The sequence below is a fragment of the Eleutherodactylus coqui genome, chromosome 10, assembly GCF_035609145.1.
Source record: "Eleutherodactylus coqui strain aEleCoq1 chromosome 10, aEleCoq1.hap1, whole genome shotgun sequence".
Taxonomy (NCBI): Eukaryota; Metazoa; Chordata; class Amphibia; order Anura; family Eleutherodactylidae; genus Eleutherodactylus; species Eleutherodactylus coqui.
In genome coordinates, this window is record NC_089846.1 from 11,059,087 (window position 1) to 11,075,228 (window position 16,142).

The following is a 16,142-nucleotide window of genomic DNA, read 5'->3' on the forward strand; positions in this document are numbered from 1 at the left end:
TGTAGAGGAGAAGAGGAAGTGGGGTGCCGTAAGTGATATTAACAGATTCTCTCTATTTCCAGCCCAGTGACCCTGTCACCAACATTTGCCAAGCAGCCGACAAGCAGCTCTTTACTTTGGTTGAATGGGCAAAAAGAATCCCGCACTTTTCAGAACTGCCACTGGACGACCAAGTAATACTGCTCCGAGCGGGTGAGTGTGACTAACTATCCATAATGGAGGAGAGCTACCATGTTTTCCCAAAAATAAGACACTGTCTTATATTATTTTTTTTTACCCTAAAAGAGGCAAAAGTGTCTTATTTTCAGGGGAGGAGGGGGGCCTTATACTCATCTGGTCCACGGCGTATTCCATAGTCCCTGGCGGCACTGCGGAAATTTCAGAGTCCTCCTTATTTGCCATGTTAGCTTTGCTGGTGTGGGGACTTTAAATATCTTGCCTCCAGCACCAATCACAGCCGATCCTCGATGAGCCAATCAGTGAATGACATCACTGAGCGGCTGTGATTGGCTCATCGAGCACCGGCTGTGATTGGCTTCTGGTGCTCGATTAGCCAATTACAGCGCTCACTTTGCTGGAGGCGGGCTATTCAAAGTCCCGTCACCAGGAAAGCTGAAATGGCAGATGGGAAGGGCTCTGAAGTTTGCCGCAGCGGAGCTGGGGATTGTGGGGATTTTGTTTTGGGGGGGGGGGGGGGGGGGGGGCAGGGCATGTTAGGTAGGTCCTATTTTTGGGGGAGGCCTTATATTTCAAGCCTCCCCTGAAAAAAACCCACGTAAGACTTACTATCAGGGTAGGACCTACTTTCGGGAAACACAAGGTAGCTGAAATAATGCAATAGTGAAGGGCCTGCAAGTCATAACCAATCAGATCATTGCTTTTATTATTGACCCAAGGGGGGGAGGTTGGAATCTGACTAGCGAAGGAGTAGTACCCCCAATCTTGTATACCGCAGACATTTCTGAGGTCATTCCATTCACCTGTATGAGGCTGGCAACAAACCTCCAGATGTGGGGAATGTTTTTTTGGTCACAGAAACAATTCATCTGCGTGTGAATACACCCTGACCGCAGCGCAGTCCCCGGTGTCATTAATCAGGCGCCAGACAAGCCAAGATATGACAGGTTCTGTGAACTGATTAATTGTAGTTTTTTAAAGATTTTGGTATGGCACATGCACATCAATAACAACAAAGATGCCCTGAAGCAGTCGCCAGCCTGTAAGCCCATATCCTGAATCCGGTGCCCACTGCTTTAAATCACCTCCCTGCAGGAATTTGCCAGAGACTTCATGTATTATTGAGCGCCACGAACAGGCTCTGGGGATTGACCGCACACAAAACCTTCACAGCCCAACATCCAGCGAGCAGTGCGGCTGAATCTACTCATGCGTCTCCTAATAGGAGATGAAACGCTGCTGCAGGGAAAATGGAGCGGACGAGGCAAGGCGCTCATTTCCTTATATGCCATCTGAAAGCAGGGCAAGACTGGGAAGAGGCGTCTTACCGAGCCTAAATTCCACATGGAGTTCTCTAGAAATGTCTTGGCCTAAGTTATAAAAGTCATCGATGCTTTATACCGTTATGTGGCGGAGGAACTCCGGAGAGAACGATCGATAAAGTCTGAACGCCGGTTGTCAGATTCACCAAACCTTCCAGTAAATATACGTCCTTGGGTTGTCCTCTTCTGGTTCCCCATTTTGGGGGTTGTCTTCCAGCTTTCCTAGATTTCTGAATGGCAAGTCTCCCCAGTATGCAGCGGGACGGCAGCAGCAGATGTATTGCTTCATGTCTGTGCTGCTTTGCTAGACGATTTATATAAGCCACATAACATTTTGTGGGGACTTGCCTAAGGCCGCCTGCAGATGAGCGGGTCGGATCCGGCGGCGAGGATTCTCGCCGCGGGACCCGACCCCAGCGCCTGCAGGGAGGAGCGCGTACTCACCCGCGCCCGGCGGCCCCGGTTCTTTCATGTGCCGGCTGCCGAGCAGCCAGCGCATGCGCAGACCGGAGCCGGCGGCCGGGTGAGCCCCGCACAGAAATAGGACATGCCGCGTGAGATTTCGCGCGGCCAAACCGCGGCCGTCTGCCTAGGAGTGCGTACTGTAATGCACTCCTATGCAGACTTTCAGTTGCGGAAATCCTGCCGCGGGATTTCCACCCGTGTGTAGGCGGCCTAAGTGCCGGGGTATGACGGGGCACAGTGTCTCTATGTTGGGTATCGCAGGGCACAGTGTCTGCGTGCTGGGTATGACGGGGCACAGTGTCTGCGTGTTGGGTATGACGGGGCACAGTGTCTGCGTGTTGGGTATGACGGGGCACAGTGTCTGCGTGTTGGGTATGACGGGGCACAGTGTCTGCGTGTTGGGTATGACGGGGCACAGTGTCTGCGTGTTGGGTATGACGGGGCACAGTGTCTGCGTGTTGGGTATGACGGGGCACAGTGTCTGCGTGTTGGGTATGACGGGGCACAGTGTCTGCGTGTTGGGTATGACGGGGCACAGTGTCTGCGTGTTGGGTATGACGGGGCACAGTGTCTGCGTGTTGGGTATGACGGGGCTCAGGGTCTGCGTGTTGGGTATGACGGGGCACAGGGTCTGCGTGTTGGGTATGACGGGGCACAGTGTCTGCGTGTTGGGTATGACGGGGCACAGGGTCTGCGTGTTGGGTATGACGGGGCTCAGGGTCTGCGTGTTGGGTATGACGGGGCTCAGGGTCTGCGTGTTGGGTATGACGGGGCTCAGGGTCTGGGTGTTGGGTATGACGGGGCTCAGGGTCTGCGTGTTGGGTATGACGGGGCTCAGGGTCTGCGTGTTGGGTATGACGGGGCTCAGGGTCTGCGTGTTGGGTATGACGGGGCTCAGGGTCTGCGTGTTGGGTATGACGGGGGCTCAGGGTCTGCGTGTTGGGTATGACGGGGGCTCAGGGTCTGCGTGTTGGGTATGACGGGGGCTCAGGGTCTGCGTGTTGGGTATGGCGGGGCTCAGGGTCTGCGTGTTGGGTATGGCGGGGCTCAGGGTCTGCGTGTTGGGTATGACGGGGCTCAGGGTCTGCGTGTTGGGTATGACGGGGGCTCAGGGTCTGCGTGTTGGGTATGACGGGGGCTCAGGGTCTGCGTGTTGGGTATGGCGGGGCTCAGGGTCTGCGTGTTGGGTATGTCGGGGCTCAGGGTCTGCGTGTTGGGTATGGCGGGGCTCAGGGTCTGCGTGTTGGGTATGGCGGGGCTCAGGGTCTGCGTGTTGGGTATGGCGGGGCTCAGGGTCTGCGTGTTGGGTATGGCGGGGCTCAGGGTCTGCGTGTTGGGTATGACGGGGGCTCAGGGTCTGCGTGTTGGGTATGGCGGGGCTCAGGGTCTGCGTGTTGGGTATGTCGGGGCTCAGGGTCTGCGTGTTGGGTATGGCGGGGCTCAGGGTCTGCGTGTTGGGTATGGCGGGGCTCAGGGTCTGCGTGTTGGGTATGGCGGGGCTCAGGGTCTGCGTGTTGGGTATGGCGGGGCTCAGGGTCTGCGTGTTGGGTATGGCGGGGCTCAGGGTCTGCCTGTTGGGTATGACGGGGCTCAGGGTCTGCGTGTCGGGTCAGGCATTATCTCTCGCCATTGCAGTACTTGTCAAATGTTTGCTGTTCTCCCGCAGGTTGGAATGAACTCCTCATCGCCTCTTTCTCACATCGATCAATAGCTGTCAAAGATGGAATCCTCTTAGCTACCGGGTTGCACGTACACCGGAACAGCGCGCACAGTGCAGGCGTTGGCGCAATCTTTGACCGGTATGAGATATATTTGTAACCACTGATTGGAGTGGGTGTACTTTTTTGTGTTCTGCTATGTATTCGTGAAGACTTCATGAAGTGAGACATCTGAATCATTTCTGCTTTAAAGGATTGTCCTATAAGAGGCCATTTTTTAAATTAAGCTTCATTGTTTTTTAACATTGGCAACATTTTAATAGTCTTTGTTTTCAATTCCTTGCCATTTTCAAGGTCTCTGCTTGCTGTCTGAGAATAGAAACATTAATTGTTCACAACAAAAGGCTGAAAGCTCCGCCTGATCATGGCACAGGTGCAGAGCTCGTTACAGTGTATTACAGCTCGGTCTCTGTACACAGATGTAGTAGCCGTTGACTCCGTTCGGATGCTGTCAGGCTGAAGCAGGTTTGGTTTAGGACGGGTTTCCCTGCATAGTATGGCTGTCTGTAGCTCCACCTGTAAAGACAGACCTAGCACATCCCAACTCATGATAGGGAACAGACACGTTAGCGGACGTGTGCGCGGATCTGTGTAGGTGATCAGGCCGGGTTCACCCAAAAACTCATCATGATGGAACTGAGCGGAGATGCGAAAAATACAAGAGAACCTAAAACCTGGATAAGATACACAATCTGCTCTTAATTTCCAGAGATGGCCACTAATTGTTGGAGTTTTAGGGTCAATGTATGCACAGCAGATTTTCCATAGCAAATCAGTGTGACACATACAGACTACCTGAGTCATGTAAAGGGCATCTCAACAGGTTCCCCGTGGTGTAACATAACAAAGCAGCTGATACTCTTCTCTCCCCGCTCGTCCCCCTCCGCCGGCTCCAGACTCCGCTGTGCTGTTTGTTTACATGCTACAGTCACCCTGTGACGTTCTATAAACCTGCCGCTGCAGCCAATGACATTGCCCAGCAATTATCATTGGCTGCAGCAGCTTGTTTGGAGACGGCTCACACTAACTGCAGTCGGACCTGTGATTCTCCTCTCTGAGAGTAAGAAACTATACAGCTGAGGACAGAGCTGCTTGATGGATACCAAACATTACTGTTATCTCACTAGTTGCTACAATTCGGTCATAAATTGTGGCCATAAGTAACGCAGCTTCTGCTTCTACTTTTCAGGGTCCTCACAGAACTGGTCTCCAAAATGCGGGATATGCAAATGGACAAGACTGAGCTGGGCTGCTTACGAGCGATTGTCTTATTCAACCCAGGTGAAAATACTAATGTCCTAAAAATGTGGAAAAAACTGTGTTTAACCCCTTCCCGCTCCATGACGTACCGGTATGTCATGGGAGCCTGGTACTTCGCGCAAAATGACGTACCGGTACGTCATCGGTCATGACTGACCTCGCGCTATCCGGCAGCGGGAGCCGGCTGTAAGTCACAGACGGCGTCCCGCTGCAACAGTGGGGGGGCATCGGAAATGCCCCCCCCGCTGTTAACCCCTTCCCTGCCGCGATCTAAGTAGATCGCAGCAGGGAAAGAGTTCACAGAGGGAGCGCGGCTCCCTCTGTGTCTCCGGCCGGCTCTCACGATGTCATCGCGAGAGCCCGGCCTGTCACTATGGCAACAGGACACCAGACACTGGCATCCTGTATTGCCTATGCCTATGATCGCTGTATAAGCGATAAGGCATGGCAGAGCAGTAGCTCTGCCATGCCTTATGAAAGCGATCATAGGCATAGTGCTGCAGAGGGACTTAAATACTGTAAAAAAAAGAAAAGAAAAATGTAAAAAAAAGAAAAATGTAAAAAAAAAGTAAAAAAACCTTTTTATGCTTTTTCTAATATTAGCATAAAAAAAGGTAAAAAAAAAATTAAAACCCCACATATTGGGTATTGACGCGTCCGTAACTACGTGTACAAAAAGGTGAACACGCTTTTTGTTTTGTACAACAAAAAGCGTATTAAAAAACGCTAAGCAACAGAGGCAAAATGCTAATTTTTAGCATTTTGCCTCACAAAAAATGCAATAAAAGTGATCAAAAAAAGCCGTACATTCCCCAAAATGGTACCAATAAAAACTACAGCTCGTCTCGCAAAAAATAAGCTCTTATAGAGCTCCGTACATAGAAAAATTAAAAAGTTACAGGACTTTGAATGCAGCTATAGAGAAAAAAAAAGGATTTTTTTAAAAAAAGGCTTTTTATTGCAAAAAAGTGTAAAAACCTAAAAAAAAATATAAGAATTTTGGTATCGTTGTAACCGTACCGACCCGCAGAAAAAATTTAGTGTGTCATTTATGCTGCTTGATTAACGCTGTAAAAAAAAAAAAATCTATGTCAGAATTGATGCGTTTTCTCCCCCGGTTATCATAAAAAAAAATAAATAAAAGTTTTATGATATTGTCTATGTACCCAAAAGTGGCACCGATAAAAACTACAGCTCGCCATGCAAAAAACAAGCCCTTATATGGCCGCGTCGACGGAAAAATAAAAAAGTTATGGCTTTTGAAAAATGGAGATGGAAAAATACCAAAAATCGCTTGGTCCTCAACGCCAAAATAGGCCATGTCATTAAGGGGTTAAGGCCCCTCTTGCATCGCACTCAGTCTACTTCTTCACCTGGACACAATCTGTGCTGGCACCAGAGCTAGGGCGATGAAGCCAGTATGGATAGACAACCCTTAGGGCACCGCCAATCCTGATCAACTCTTTGATTTATTGTCTCTTCATCCACAGAAAACGATTCTAATAGTCTCTTCACATTCTCTACTTTTTTTCCCAATGTTTTGCCAATTGTGAAATCCCGATCCTTCCTCCATAATTTAATCATGTAACCCCTCACTTCTATCATGCAGATTCTAAGGGTCTCTCCAACCCATCAGAGGTGGAAGCGTTACGTGAGAAGGTCTATGCATCCTTGGAAGCTTACTGTAAACACAAATACCCAGAGCAGCCGGGGAGGTGAGTAGTACCGTCCCTCCTCTGTCAGGGACCTGGGCTGTGTCGGTGTATTTTTGGCTGCGCACGGCAGGAAATCCTGACCAGGTGTAGTATTTTGGTCTGTGCTGCTTTCTGATGGTGAAGTGATGCAAAAATAGAACAGGAAAACAAAGAGCGCAGACATTGGATAGCAGTATGTTACAGTCCTGACAAGAAAAGTGGCAAATATGGCGACTACTAGTACAGTAAATTAAAGCACGACTCTACAGGTTTAAAAGGTCCAAGTCTATGTGCATGTCTGCAGCCAGTGTGGAATGAGAAATTGTAAAAGTACTTGGATGAGAATGGAGTAATTAACCAGAGCCAGCATGGGTTTGTAACAATGAAGTCATGCCAGACTAATCTAATTTCCTTCTATGATAGTATCACTGACTGGGGTGATCAGGGAAATGCGGTGGATATAGTAGATCTGGACTTTAGTAAAGCATTTGGTCATTTTTTCAATAAGTATGGTATGAGATACTTTGTCAAATCTGGGATTGACAAGGCAACTGTTAGGTGGATTCCCAACTGGCTGAGTGATCGTACTCAAAGAGTGGTCATAAATGGCTGCACATCCAAGTGGAGGAATGTATCAAGTGGGGACCACAAGGCTCTGTCCTAGGCCCAGTGTTGGTCAACATTTTCATAAATGATCTGGAGGAGGAAATTGATGGGAAACTGATCAAATTTACTGACGACACAAAGCTAGGAGGGATAGCTAACACTGGGGAAGAGAGAGGGAGGATTCAAAAAGATCAATAAACATTTGAACAGTGAGCGGCGACTAACAGAATGGTATTTAACAAGAAGAAATGCAAAGTCCTACATCTGGGCAAGAAAAGTGGAAAAAAAACACATACAGAATGGGGGGGGGGGGGGATTGGGCTAAGCAGCAGCACATGTGAGAAAGACTTGGGTGTACTAATAGATCATAGACTGAACATGAGTGAAGAATGTGATGCAGCAGCCAAAAAGGCAAACACAATGCTGGGATGTATTAAGAGAAGCACAGAGTCTAGATCACGTGAGGTCATTATCACCTCTACTCTTCCTTAGTCAGACCTCATCTGGAATACTGTGTCCAGTTCTGGGCACCTCACTTTAAAAAAAGACATAGACAAACTGGAGCAAGTTCAGAGAAGAGTTACCAGGATGGTGAGCGGTCTGCAAATCATGTCCTATGAGGGACGGTTAAAGGATCTGGGAATGTTTAACTTGTAGAAGAGAAGGCTGAGAGGAGACTTAATAGCTGTCCACAAATATCTGAAGGGCTCTCATCTGCACAAGGAAAGACTAGAAGCAATGGGATGAAACTGAAAGGGGGGAGACACAGATTAGATATTAAACAGTGAGGGGGATCAGTGAGTGCAACAGGTTGCAACGGGAGGTGGTGATTTCTCCTTCAATGGAAGTGTTTAAACTAAGGCTGGACAGGCATCTGTCTGGGATGATTTAGTGATCCTGCACTGAGCAGGGGGTCGGACCCGATGACCCTGGAGGTTCCTTCCAACTCTACCATTCTATGATTGTCTGATCGATAAACTCTGTGAGCTCCGGTCTGCAGTCGTACTCCCCTCGAGCTGCCCAGCTACTTTTACTCTGTAGCCTATTATACGACAGATGGATGGTACCAAGATGCAACAACTGCAATATCGGACTACAAAGGGTCTGTAATCTTGGAAATGCACAGTTCTGTATACAAGTTGTAGACACTAAGGGGTGGAGATTCATTTAAGGCTCCATGGTGTGTGAATATATATGATACTTCCTAAAAAGTGTTTGGGCTTAACGTTAGGGGCCAGAGCCACTTGTGGCCCTTCAAATTCACTATAATTTACCCCAGAAACTGCAGCAAATTGTAACTGAAAGTTACAATACTTTGTAGCTGATGTTGATTTCACATTCGGCGCTCGAGCATATGCCAAATGCATTAGGATGTGTGCGTCTCCATTCAGCCGGCGCACTTCACACCAGAGGGGCCTTTTACTTAAAACACTGATCTAAGTTTTGAGTTGTAAGCGTTGGTCCTTGCTGCCGTGTGACATTAACAACTCGTGATAAAGAATGTGGTGACAAAAAGTCATCAGGGTAGGATCTCTGCTGTCTGTGGGGTCATCGTAAGTTGGGCGTCTGCATCATGATGACATTCACTGCCATTACCATCTTGTGTCACCAGTTCTGTTGCTCTGACCTTAAACAAGACTATTTGCAACGTTTTCATTTTGTCATTTTTGATACATTGGAACACTAAAAATGTTGTTAGGGCCTCATTTATCAAAACTTGCAGTAACCAATGTGAGCAGAGCTTTCGTTTTTAAAGGGCCCCATCACCTGCCTGACCATTTACTGTAGGTTTTATTTCATCTATTTGCTTCTAGAAGACAAATGTTTCTCAATGCCAACTTATTAGAAATAATGTCAAATAGTCTGTATCTTATGCTAATATTCAACTCTCCCAGGAGTTCCAGGCTGAATTTCCTCCCATTCCCCCCTGGCATACAGTGCATTTTATAGTGCAGCTGTCAATGTATACATACATCTTTATATATGTTGTGAAGGCGGTATGTCTGTATATAGGAGCCCTGCTGGACATGCCAGGAGCCGCTCCCGAAATTCTGATGTTAAAGGGGTGTTCCAGATTTATACAATGAGAACCATATAAATCACTAACATTCATGTATTTACAGTCCTGCTCACCTGCTTTCCGCAGCGTACACCCCCAGCCATCTCTGTGCAGCCCAAGAGGGTTACAGCATATGATGCCTGCTTCACACCTGGACCGTCCATGACTAGAAACTGAATACTATGCTGTTGGGGGGTCTGTCAACGGAGACCAATGCGAATGTTGCCTGAGTCCAAATTAAGAGGAAATATTATATCGAGTACTCGTAGATGAGAACCATAAGAAGCCACTACACATACACAGTCTAGTGAATTCTAGTTTATTTTTGAACATTTGCTAGTTTTTATGCAAGATGGAAAGAAGGCGTTTCCAAATGTTACCTGATACTTAGTTTCAATCTACTTTGGTGACCAAGTCTACATTCCAACAGATTACAATATGGCTGTAAATCAAAAGCCTTCTAAACAAAAGGTATCAGAAAAACTGTTTGAAGTGGACATAAAACAGTTACATACAGATGACTCCATACTGTCTGAGTACATTCTTAATTACACTTCTTCCCAAACCAGAATGTAATCTTCAACAATTTGCACATCAAAAGAGGGGGCATTGTTTCTAGTTTACACATAGAAACTGGTTCAGCCACCTACTTAGTATTCAGTACCTGGTCAAGGGTTCAGACTTGTAAGATAGCTGAATAAAATCTAATTAATCATACATTTAGTATTTTAAAGTCATCATCCAAATAAACGCTTGAATATACCTTATATGATTCTATATCCAAATTCTATTAGCAACTTCCGGAATGTTTTACATATAATACATAACATAACCAAATAACTAATGTCACATTTATTACACTGTTTCCTTATCTTTCTTATGTTAGGTTATTAAAAATATGATTGACCCCTATCAGACCTATTGCATGTCATAGAACCCGGTCGCTAATTACCATATTTACTCCATTTTCTTAGCCTATGGGTGCATTAGACATGAGTAATAATGGCCTTTACAATTCTACTATGGAGGAACTAGAAAGCTACTGTATATGATGTGACACTTTAAGCGTGGTGACTGTGGCTTGCTGCAATATACATAATTTAATAACTTTGTATGAAGATTAATTGTCTGAATTTAAGGCCCTTTTACACACAACGATGATCGCTCAAAATTAGCTCAAAAAATATCTTTTGAGCGATAATCGTTGCGTGGCAATGTGCCCATCTTTCACTTTTCTGCCAAACTATGATTTTATGTTCGGCATTAAATCCATTGTTCGTCGAGAAGAGCTGATAGCAGGGGCTTCACGCTGTGTTCTCCGCAGGGAGCGCTGATAACATTGTTTCAGCTGTCAGCCCCATGGCAGAACAAAGGGAATGTATTCAAAGAACAGACCACCCGCTGTTCTCTGAATATAGCTCCCAGCGGCTCATACACATTAATAAGCTACTAATTGGCATTAGTACCAATTAGTAGTTTGTGCAAAATGATCACTTAAAAGCCATCTTTTGAGGATCATCTTTGTGTGTAAAAGGGCCTTTACACTTAAAATTCTCTATGAACAGCTTTGTAGATATTAACAAGATGGGCAGGAGATTAGACTCAAAATTTGTCAGAAACTGACAGTTTTGAGCAATTATTTTGCATTAGCTACTTATGGGGCTAATCAGCCCAGTAGAAGCTAACTAGCTTCATTTGCGTGTATTTAGAGAACAGCAGGTGGTCTGTTCTATGAATACATCACAATTGTTCTCCAGTGGGACAGCAGCTAAAAGAATGTTATCAGCGCTGCCCACAGAGAACTCGGCTTGTGGTCCCTCTTATCACGGATGACTGAGCTAAACTTGGCAATGGCCGAAAAGTGCAGGATGGGCACACATTTACAAGCAACGATTATCACTCAAAAGATGGCTTTTGCGAGAATTTAGAGCAATAATCATTGTGTGTAAAAGGGCCTTTAGACTCGTGTCTTCCACTGCACATGGCTTTACTTAGGTGGCTGTAAACGACCCTATAATAAATCCTAGCCACTGTGCAATAACCTAGACCAATGTCATGCCACATCACGTGACGGTGCATTCTGCTGCGCAGCCCCCGGCAAGTCTTCCCAATCTCTTTCTCCTGCCAAGGCACAGCTGATCGTCGCCCTCCTTTATCTACTGCTTCATTATTATTCCGCGATACAAACAGCATCACCTAAAATAATAATCTCCACCCCACATTGTCCGAGGAAGCGCAAGGAGCCTCAGCCCCGAAGGACGGGACCCTTCCCCCGGCCAGCATGTGTTTTAGGTTATATTTTAAAGTTGCGCTTCCTGGATGGCGTTCAGAAAGTCTTGTTTTTCCTGGCGCTCGGACTTCTGTTCTCAACAACTCAGCAGAAATTATCCCCTTTTTTGGCCTCTTTCCAATCTGTAAAAGGGTTTGGTTTATTTTTTTCCCCTGACCACGTAGATTGCGTGATGACGGGGGAAGGAAAAAAAAATCTGGGTTGGATCCCATGAGAGCGCAGTTAACAATTAATGAGTTTTCAGAGCTTCTCTCATGGAACTTAAGTCTGTGAGGAAGCTTCTGTATCATCATGGCCAGGAAGACACTTAACCCGTTCGCACACGCTTCACCCAAATGTCTCTATGGACGGATGCAGCCTGGGGCCGTATCCAACACCAACGAGAAGATTATACCCGCCTCCTCAAAAACAGCTGAACGTAAATATTGAGGGAGGAGAGTAAAAAATGCAAAAACAGCCCTTCATTGTAAGCGGCCGATGGTTCGTTAGAAGGAGCGAACGATGTCAGACTTGGCTTGTTTGTTCATGCAGCCTGTATATACAGCAGACACATCGTTGGCTTCTTCAAATTTGCTGTATAAGTGAATGAGACTGAATGATCAGTGAATGAGCCAACAATGATTTTTATCATAAAATGAAAGCCGAGCGAAAACTGAACAAGCTATTGTTCGTCATCCAATTGTTGGTTGCGTTTAGACTGAACGAAATTCATATTCACTCGTTTGAATGATAATCATTGCGTGGCCCTTAGGGCCTCCCTCACACAGACGGTCCTGTACAGCGCTCTCATTCATTTCAATGGGGCTGCTCACACAAACGTCTTCAACGCTGCACTTTGACAGCGAAGCATTTTCTATCTTTGGCCTTTTTCAGCCTTGCGTTGCCCATTGAATCAAATGGGCAAGAGTTTCAGCGATGCTGAAAATGTGGTACAAGTTGGTACCTCGTTTTTGACAGCGCTAATTGCAAGTGCTAGCTACACTACCTAAAAAAAAAAAAGAGAATACTCACCTAGCTGGTGCCTTCGGGGTCCCTGTTGCTGCTCTCCGAAGCTCGGGGCAGGCTGACAGGCACTTGTCAAGCCAACAAAGCATCTATTGCTAGTGACAGGGATTGAAATCCCCGCCTCCCAGCGAGAGGTTGCTCTGATTAGTTCAGGAGCTCTGGCTCCGCCAAGCAGAGCTGGCGCTCGATGCACTAATCACAGCCATTCAATGAATGCTGTGATTGGTGCATCAAGCACTAGGTGTGATTGGCTGAGCCTGCTGACACTCAGTGGGCTCAGCCAGTCAGAGCAATCTCTTGCTGAAGTCGGGGTCTTCAAACCCCATCACTAGCAAAAGATCCTCTGTCGGCGATGACCAGTGCCGGGAGATCAGACGGCACCAGCAAGGTGAGGCTTAATTCTTTTTTTCAGCATTCTTGGCTGTGTTTACAGCTGTGCTAAAAACACAGCCGAAAAGTTGTCAAAAATCCATGACAACACTGCTGAAACCGCTGCGTTTCTGCAAACGCCTGTGAGGGAGGCCTAAGAGTTTCAAGTAAACTGATATATGCAAATGTTTTCTTTGTAGTCGCTGACTTGCACGTTTTCTCTTTGCTTGACAGGTTTGCAAAGCTCTTGCTGCGTCTGCCCGCTCTTCGGTCCATCGGCCTCAAATGCTTGGAACACCTTTTCTTCTTCAAGCTAATAGGAGACACACCCATCGACACCTTCTTAATGGAAATGCTGGAAGCGCCTCATCAAATGACTTAAGAGACGCATGGTGTTTTGTTCCCATGTGCCGAGGGCAATAGACTTCTTACAGGACGCCCCTCAAGAGACACTGTGGTCCCTCCACGCTTACAGAAAACGTCCAGGATCCTTCATCCTATGTCACTTGTGCGCCTTCAGTCCATCCACAGAGCTGGGACCACGCAGTCCCATCATGAACAGCCAAGAGTGACGGACGCCTGGGACGCGTACCGGCCGGGCTCGCCCTTAAGCTCTTCTCCTTTTTGTTTAAGATGGCTTGCTTGTCGCTGCTGAAGCTTCAGTTGCTGTTCTTGGTAACTTCGGCCCCAGTATCTGAAACACAGAAAAATCCGCACAGATCTCGGAGGGTGAATGTATTTTTTATTTTATTTTTGGTTTTTAATACATATGATGCATAAGGACTGTGGAAGACTTTGGTAATCCTTGTCATTCGGGGTCATTGCCACGAGCAAGTCATCCGCCTGCCGGGCTCGCAATTGCCGACATTGGGAATTTATTCCACAGGCAGTGGGGGGATCGATCCCATATCTGATGTTAGGCCTTAATCATCAAAAGCATCTCAACGTTAAAGCTCGGCGCAGAGCTTGTCAGGTGCCCCTCGCCAGCGTTTTATGGGGAGGAATTCGGCATTTGATGTGTGGACTGTTTCTAACCTGTGGTGTAAGTGCTGGAAATCCGTTCAGTATCCACAGCCTGACGTTTTATTTTTTTTAGAACCGTTTTGGGTGATTGTTTAGCTTGTATTAAGGCTCTTTTGGAACAAGGCACTACAGAATTAACAAATTATTTTTGTTTTTATGTATTCGAGAAAGTTTTAGATGCCCAAAGACCGGGATTTGCTGCCTCTTTAATAGAAAAATAAAAATAATGAAAAAATCATATATATAAAATGTCAGTATCAGAAGAGCGAAAGAAATGAGGACTCTTTGGGTACCACGGGTAGACTTCAGGGATTTTGTCCAATGTTTTCAAAACTCCTTTTCGTCTAGAGAGGGCTTCAGAGCATCACTTAACCTCTCTAGTCATGGGGGGGGGGGGGCTGGAGGAGGCAGAAAATCCCCGTCATTATGTCAACTTGTAATCTCCAAAATCTTAGTACAAAATTTCTATTGTTCTCGTATCACAAGCAGCAGAGATTTCTACAACCAAAACTGACTTCATGCAGAGGTTCTGGTCCCGGGGTCACCCTCCACAGCAGGTAGATCTGGATCCTTACAGCGTCGCCTTTAAGAACGGATGGTCCCAGGCTCGTAGAAGGCACAGCAGACAACCTTTTGGTTCTTTGACTTTTGCGGTGTTACAACTGGAATTAGAGGACATTTTTCCCCCTTTTTTTAGTAGTCGTTACTACCTGAAGATCTCTGCAGTTGTAGCTCAACCAGATCCAAAGTGCCAAAAGTGCTGCCACCATCGAGTGAATGGCCCTGCCAGTCACTAGTGTTCTAGTAAGGGAGGGGGGACACAGCTGATCCTATGTGTCCATCTAGGAGGGTCTACAGAGAAACCTCAGTAATGTTCAGTTTCTGTCCCAGGGTCGGTCAGCACAGCGGCGGCGGTGGAGTAACTGACCTTTCTTTATTTCTTCTTGTAAAGCATACAATGGTCTATGTATATTTTCCAAAGAAACTTGTTCTCTCTCCTTTGTTGTCGCTCTCTGTTCTGTATGAGAGCGAGTTACTCGGAACCTGAGCCAATGCCGACGGCACGCTTCTGTGAAGCCCCCCCCCCCCCTCCTCTTTCTTACCTGCAACTGGTTAAGCGCTATTAATGCTATTGTTATACCTCTTCTGTTATTCTAATATAGCGACTAGCAAACAGAATTGTGGGAACCCCCCAGCCGGAGCCGGTCATCCTCTACCTCCGCCTGCAGCCAAAGTGACAGCATCAGATAGGACAGCTTACAGGGGCGTTTGGTTAGATTTCAGAGGAGGAATGTACCTTGTAGCATCCAGCATAGTAAGGAGGTGGTGAGCAGCGCTGTGCCCACAGCCCTGTACTGGGGCAGCCGGTGGCCAACGGAGTGATCTCTTAACCACTACTACATCACATGTGACGGACACTTTTACGTAGGGTCCAGATAACGCAAGAATTCAGATCAGATATTAGGCAATTGCTTCCCGTTTCTAGTTACAGTAACAGCGTTTCTCCCTCTAGATGGAAATGTCTAGAGTTTATTTTTTTTTCTTTTCAAAATGACAGAGAAATGGCAGAAAAGAAGAAAGCGAAGTAAAAATGATCAATTAATTTGCGATTTTTATAATAAAAATGGATCAACAAGGACATTTTGGCCGTCTACAATCTTGTGAGGAGCAATAATGGGGCTTATTTACTATTCAGAATACAAGTTTTCTGGTGCAAATGACACCAGCGGACTGACTTAATGCTGGCACCACATTTATCATGTGTTTATAGACACGTTCAAACATTTTTTTCCCCCAACTTGTCCGAAAAAGAGGCGTCCCCTAAATGGTGCAGACATTTCGGTGCTAACTAATAGGTGGTCGAAACTTAGACTAGACAGTCTTAAAGTTAGATACTTATCATTTAGTGATAAGACTGTGGAGCCTAGGTTTGCACTGTCTATTAAGCCCCGGTGATCTCCCTGCAGGGTCCGGCTCTGCTGGGGTGCATTGAGGAAGATGTAGTGTTCCTAGCAGACACAACAGAGCAGTCCACAGGTCAGTGCACTACAGGAAGCCGGCAGAGCTCTTACAGACGCCAATGCTGTGGAAATTCAGCAGCATTTACATTACAAGCCAGGTGGAGGGGATTTTAATAAAAATCACCATCACATG

General features: G+C 46.5%; 1 protein-coding gene across 4 annotated transcripts in view; it reads left to right on the plus strand.

Annotated features, from left to right (window-relative positions):
* The window catches only part of RXRA (retinoid X receptor alpha), a 175,965-nt gene extending 162,216 nt beyond the window's left edge, over positions 1-13,749 (plus strand). For all 4 annotated transcript variants that reach the window (XM_066580229.1, XM_066580230.1, XM_066580231.1 and 1 more), the window contains 5 exons: positions 63-192; positions 3,631-3,763; positions 4,872-4,963; positions 6,552-6,657; positions 13,200-13,749. In XM_066580229.1, the coding sequence (XP_066436326.1) occupies positions 63-192; positions 3,631-3,763; positions 4,872-4,963; positions 6,552-6,657; positions 13,200-13,347 (609 nt within the window). In that variant the 3' untranslated portion in view covers positions 13,348-13,749. The remainder of the gene's footprint in view (positions 1-62; positions 193-3,630; positions 3,764-4,871; positions 4,964-6,551; positions 6,658-13,199) is intronic.
* The last annotated feature ends 2,393 nt before the right edge of the window (positions 13,750-16,142 follow it).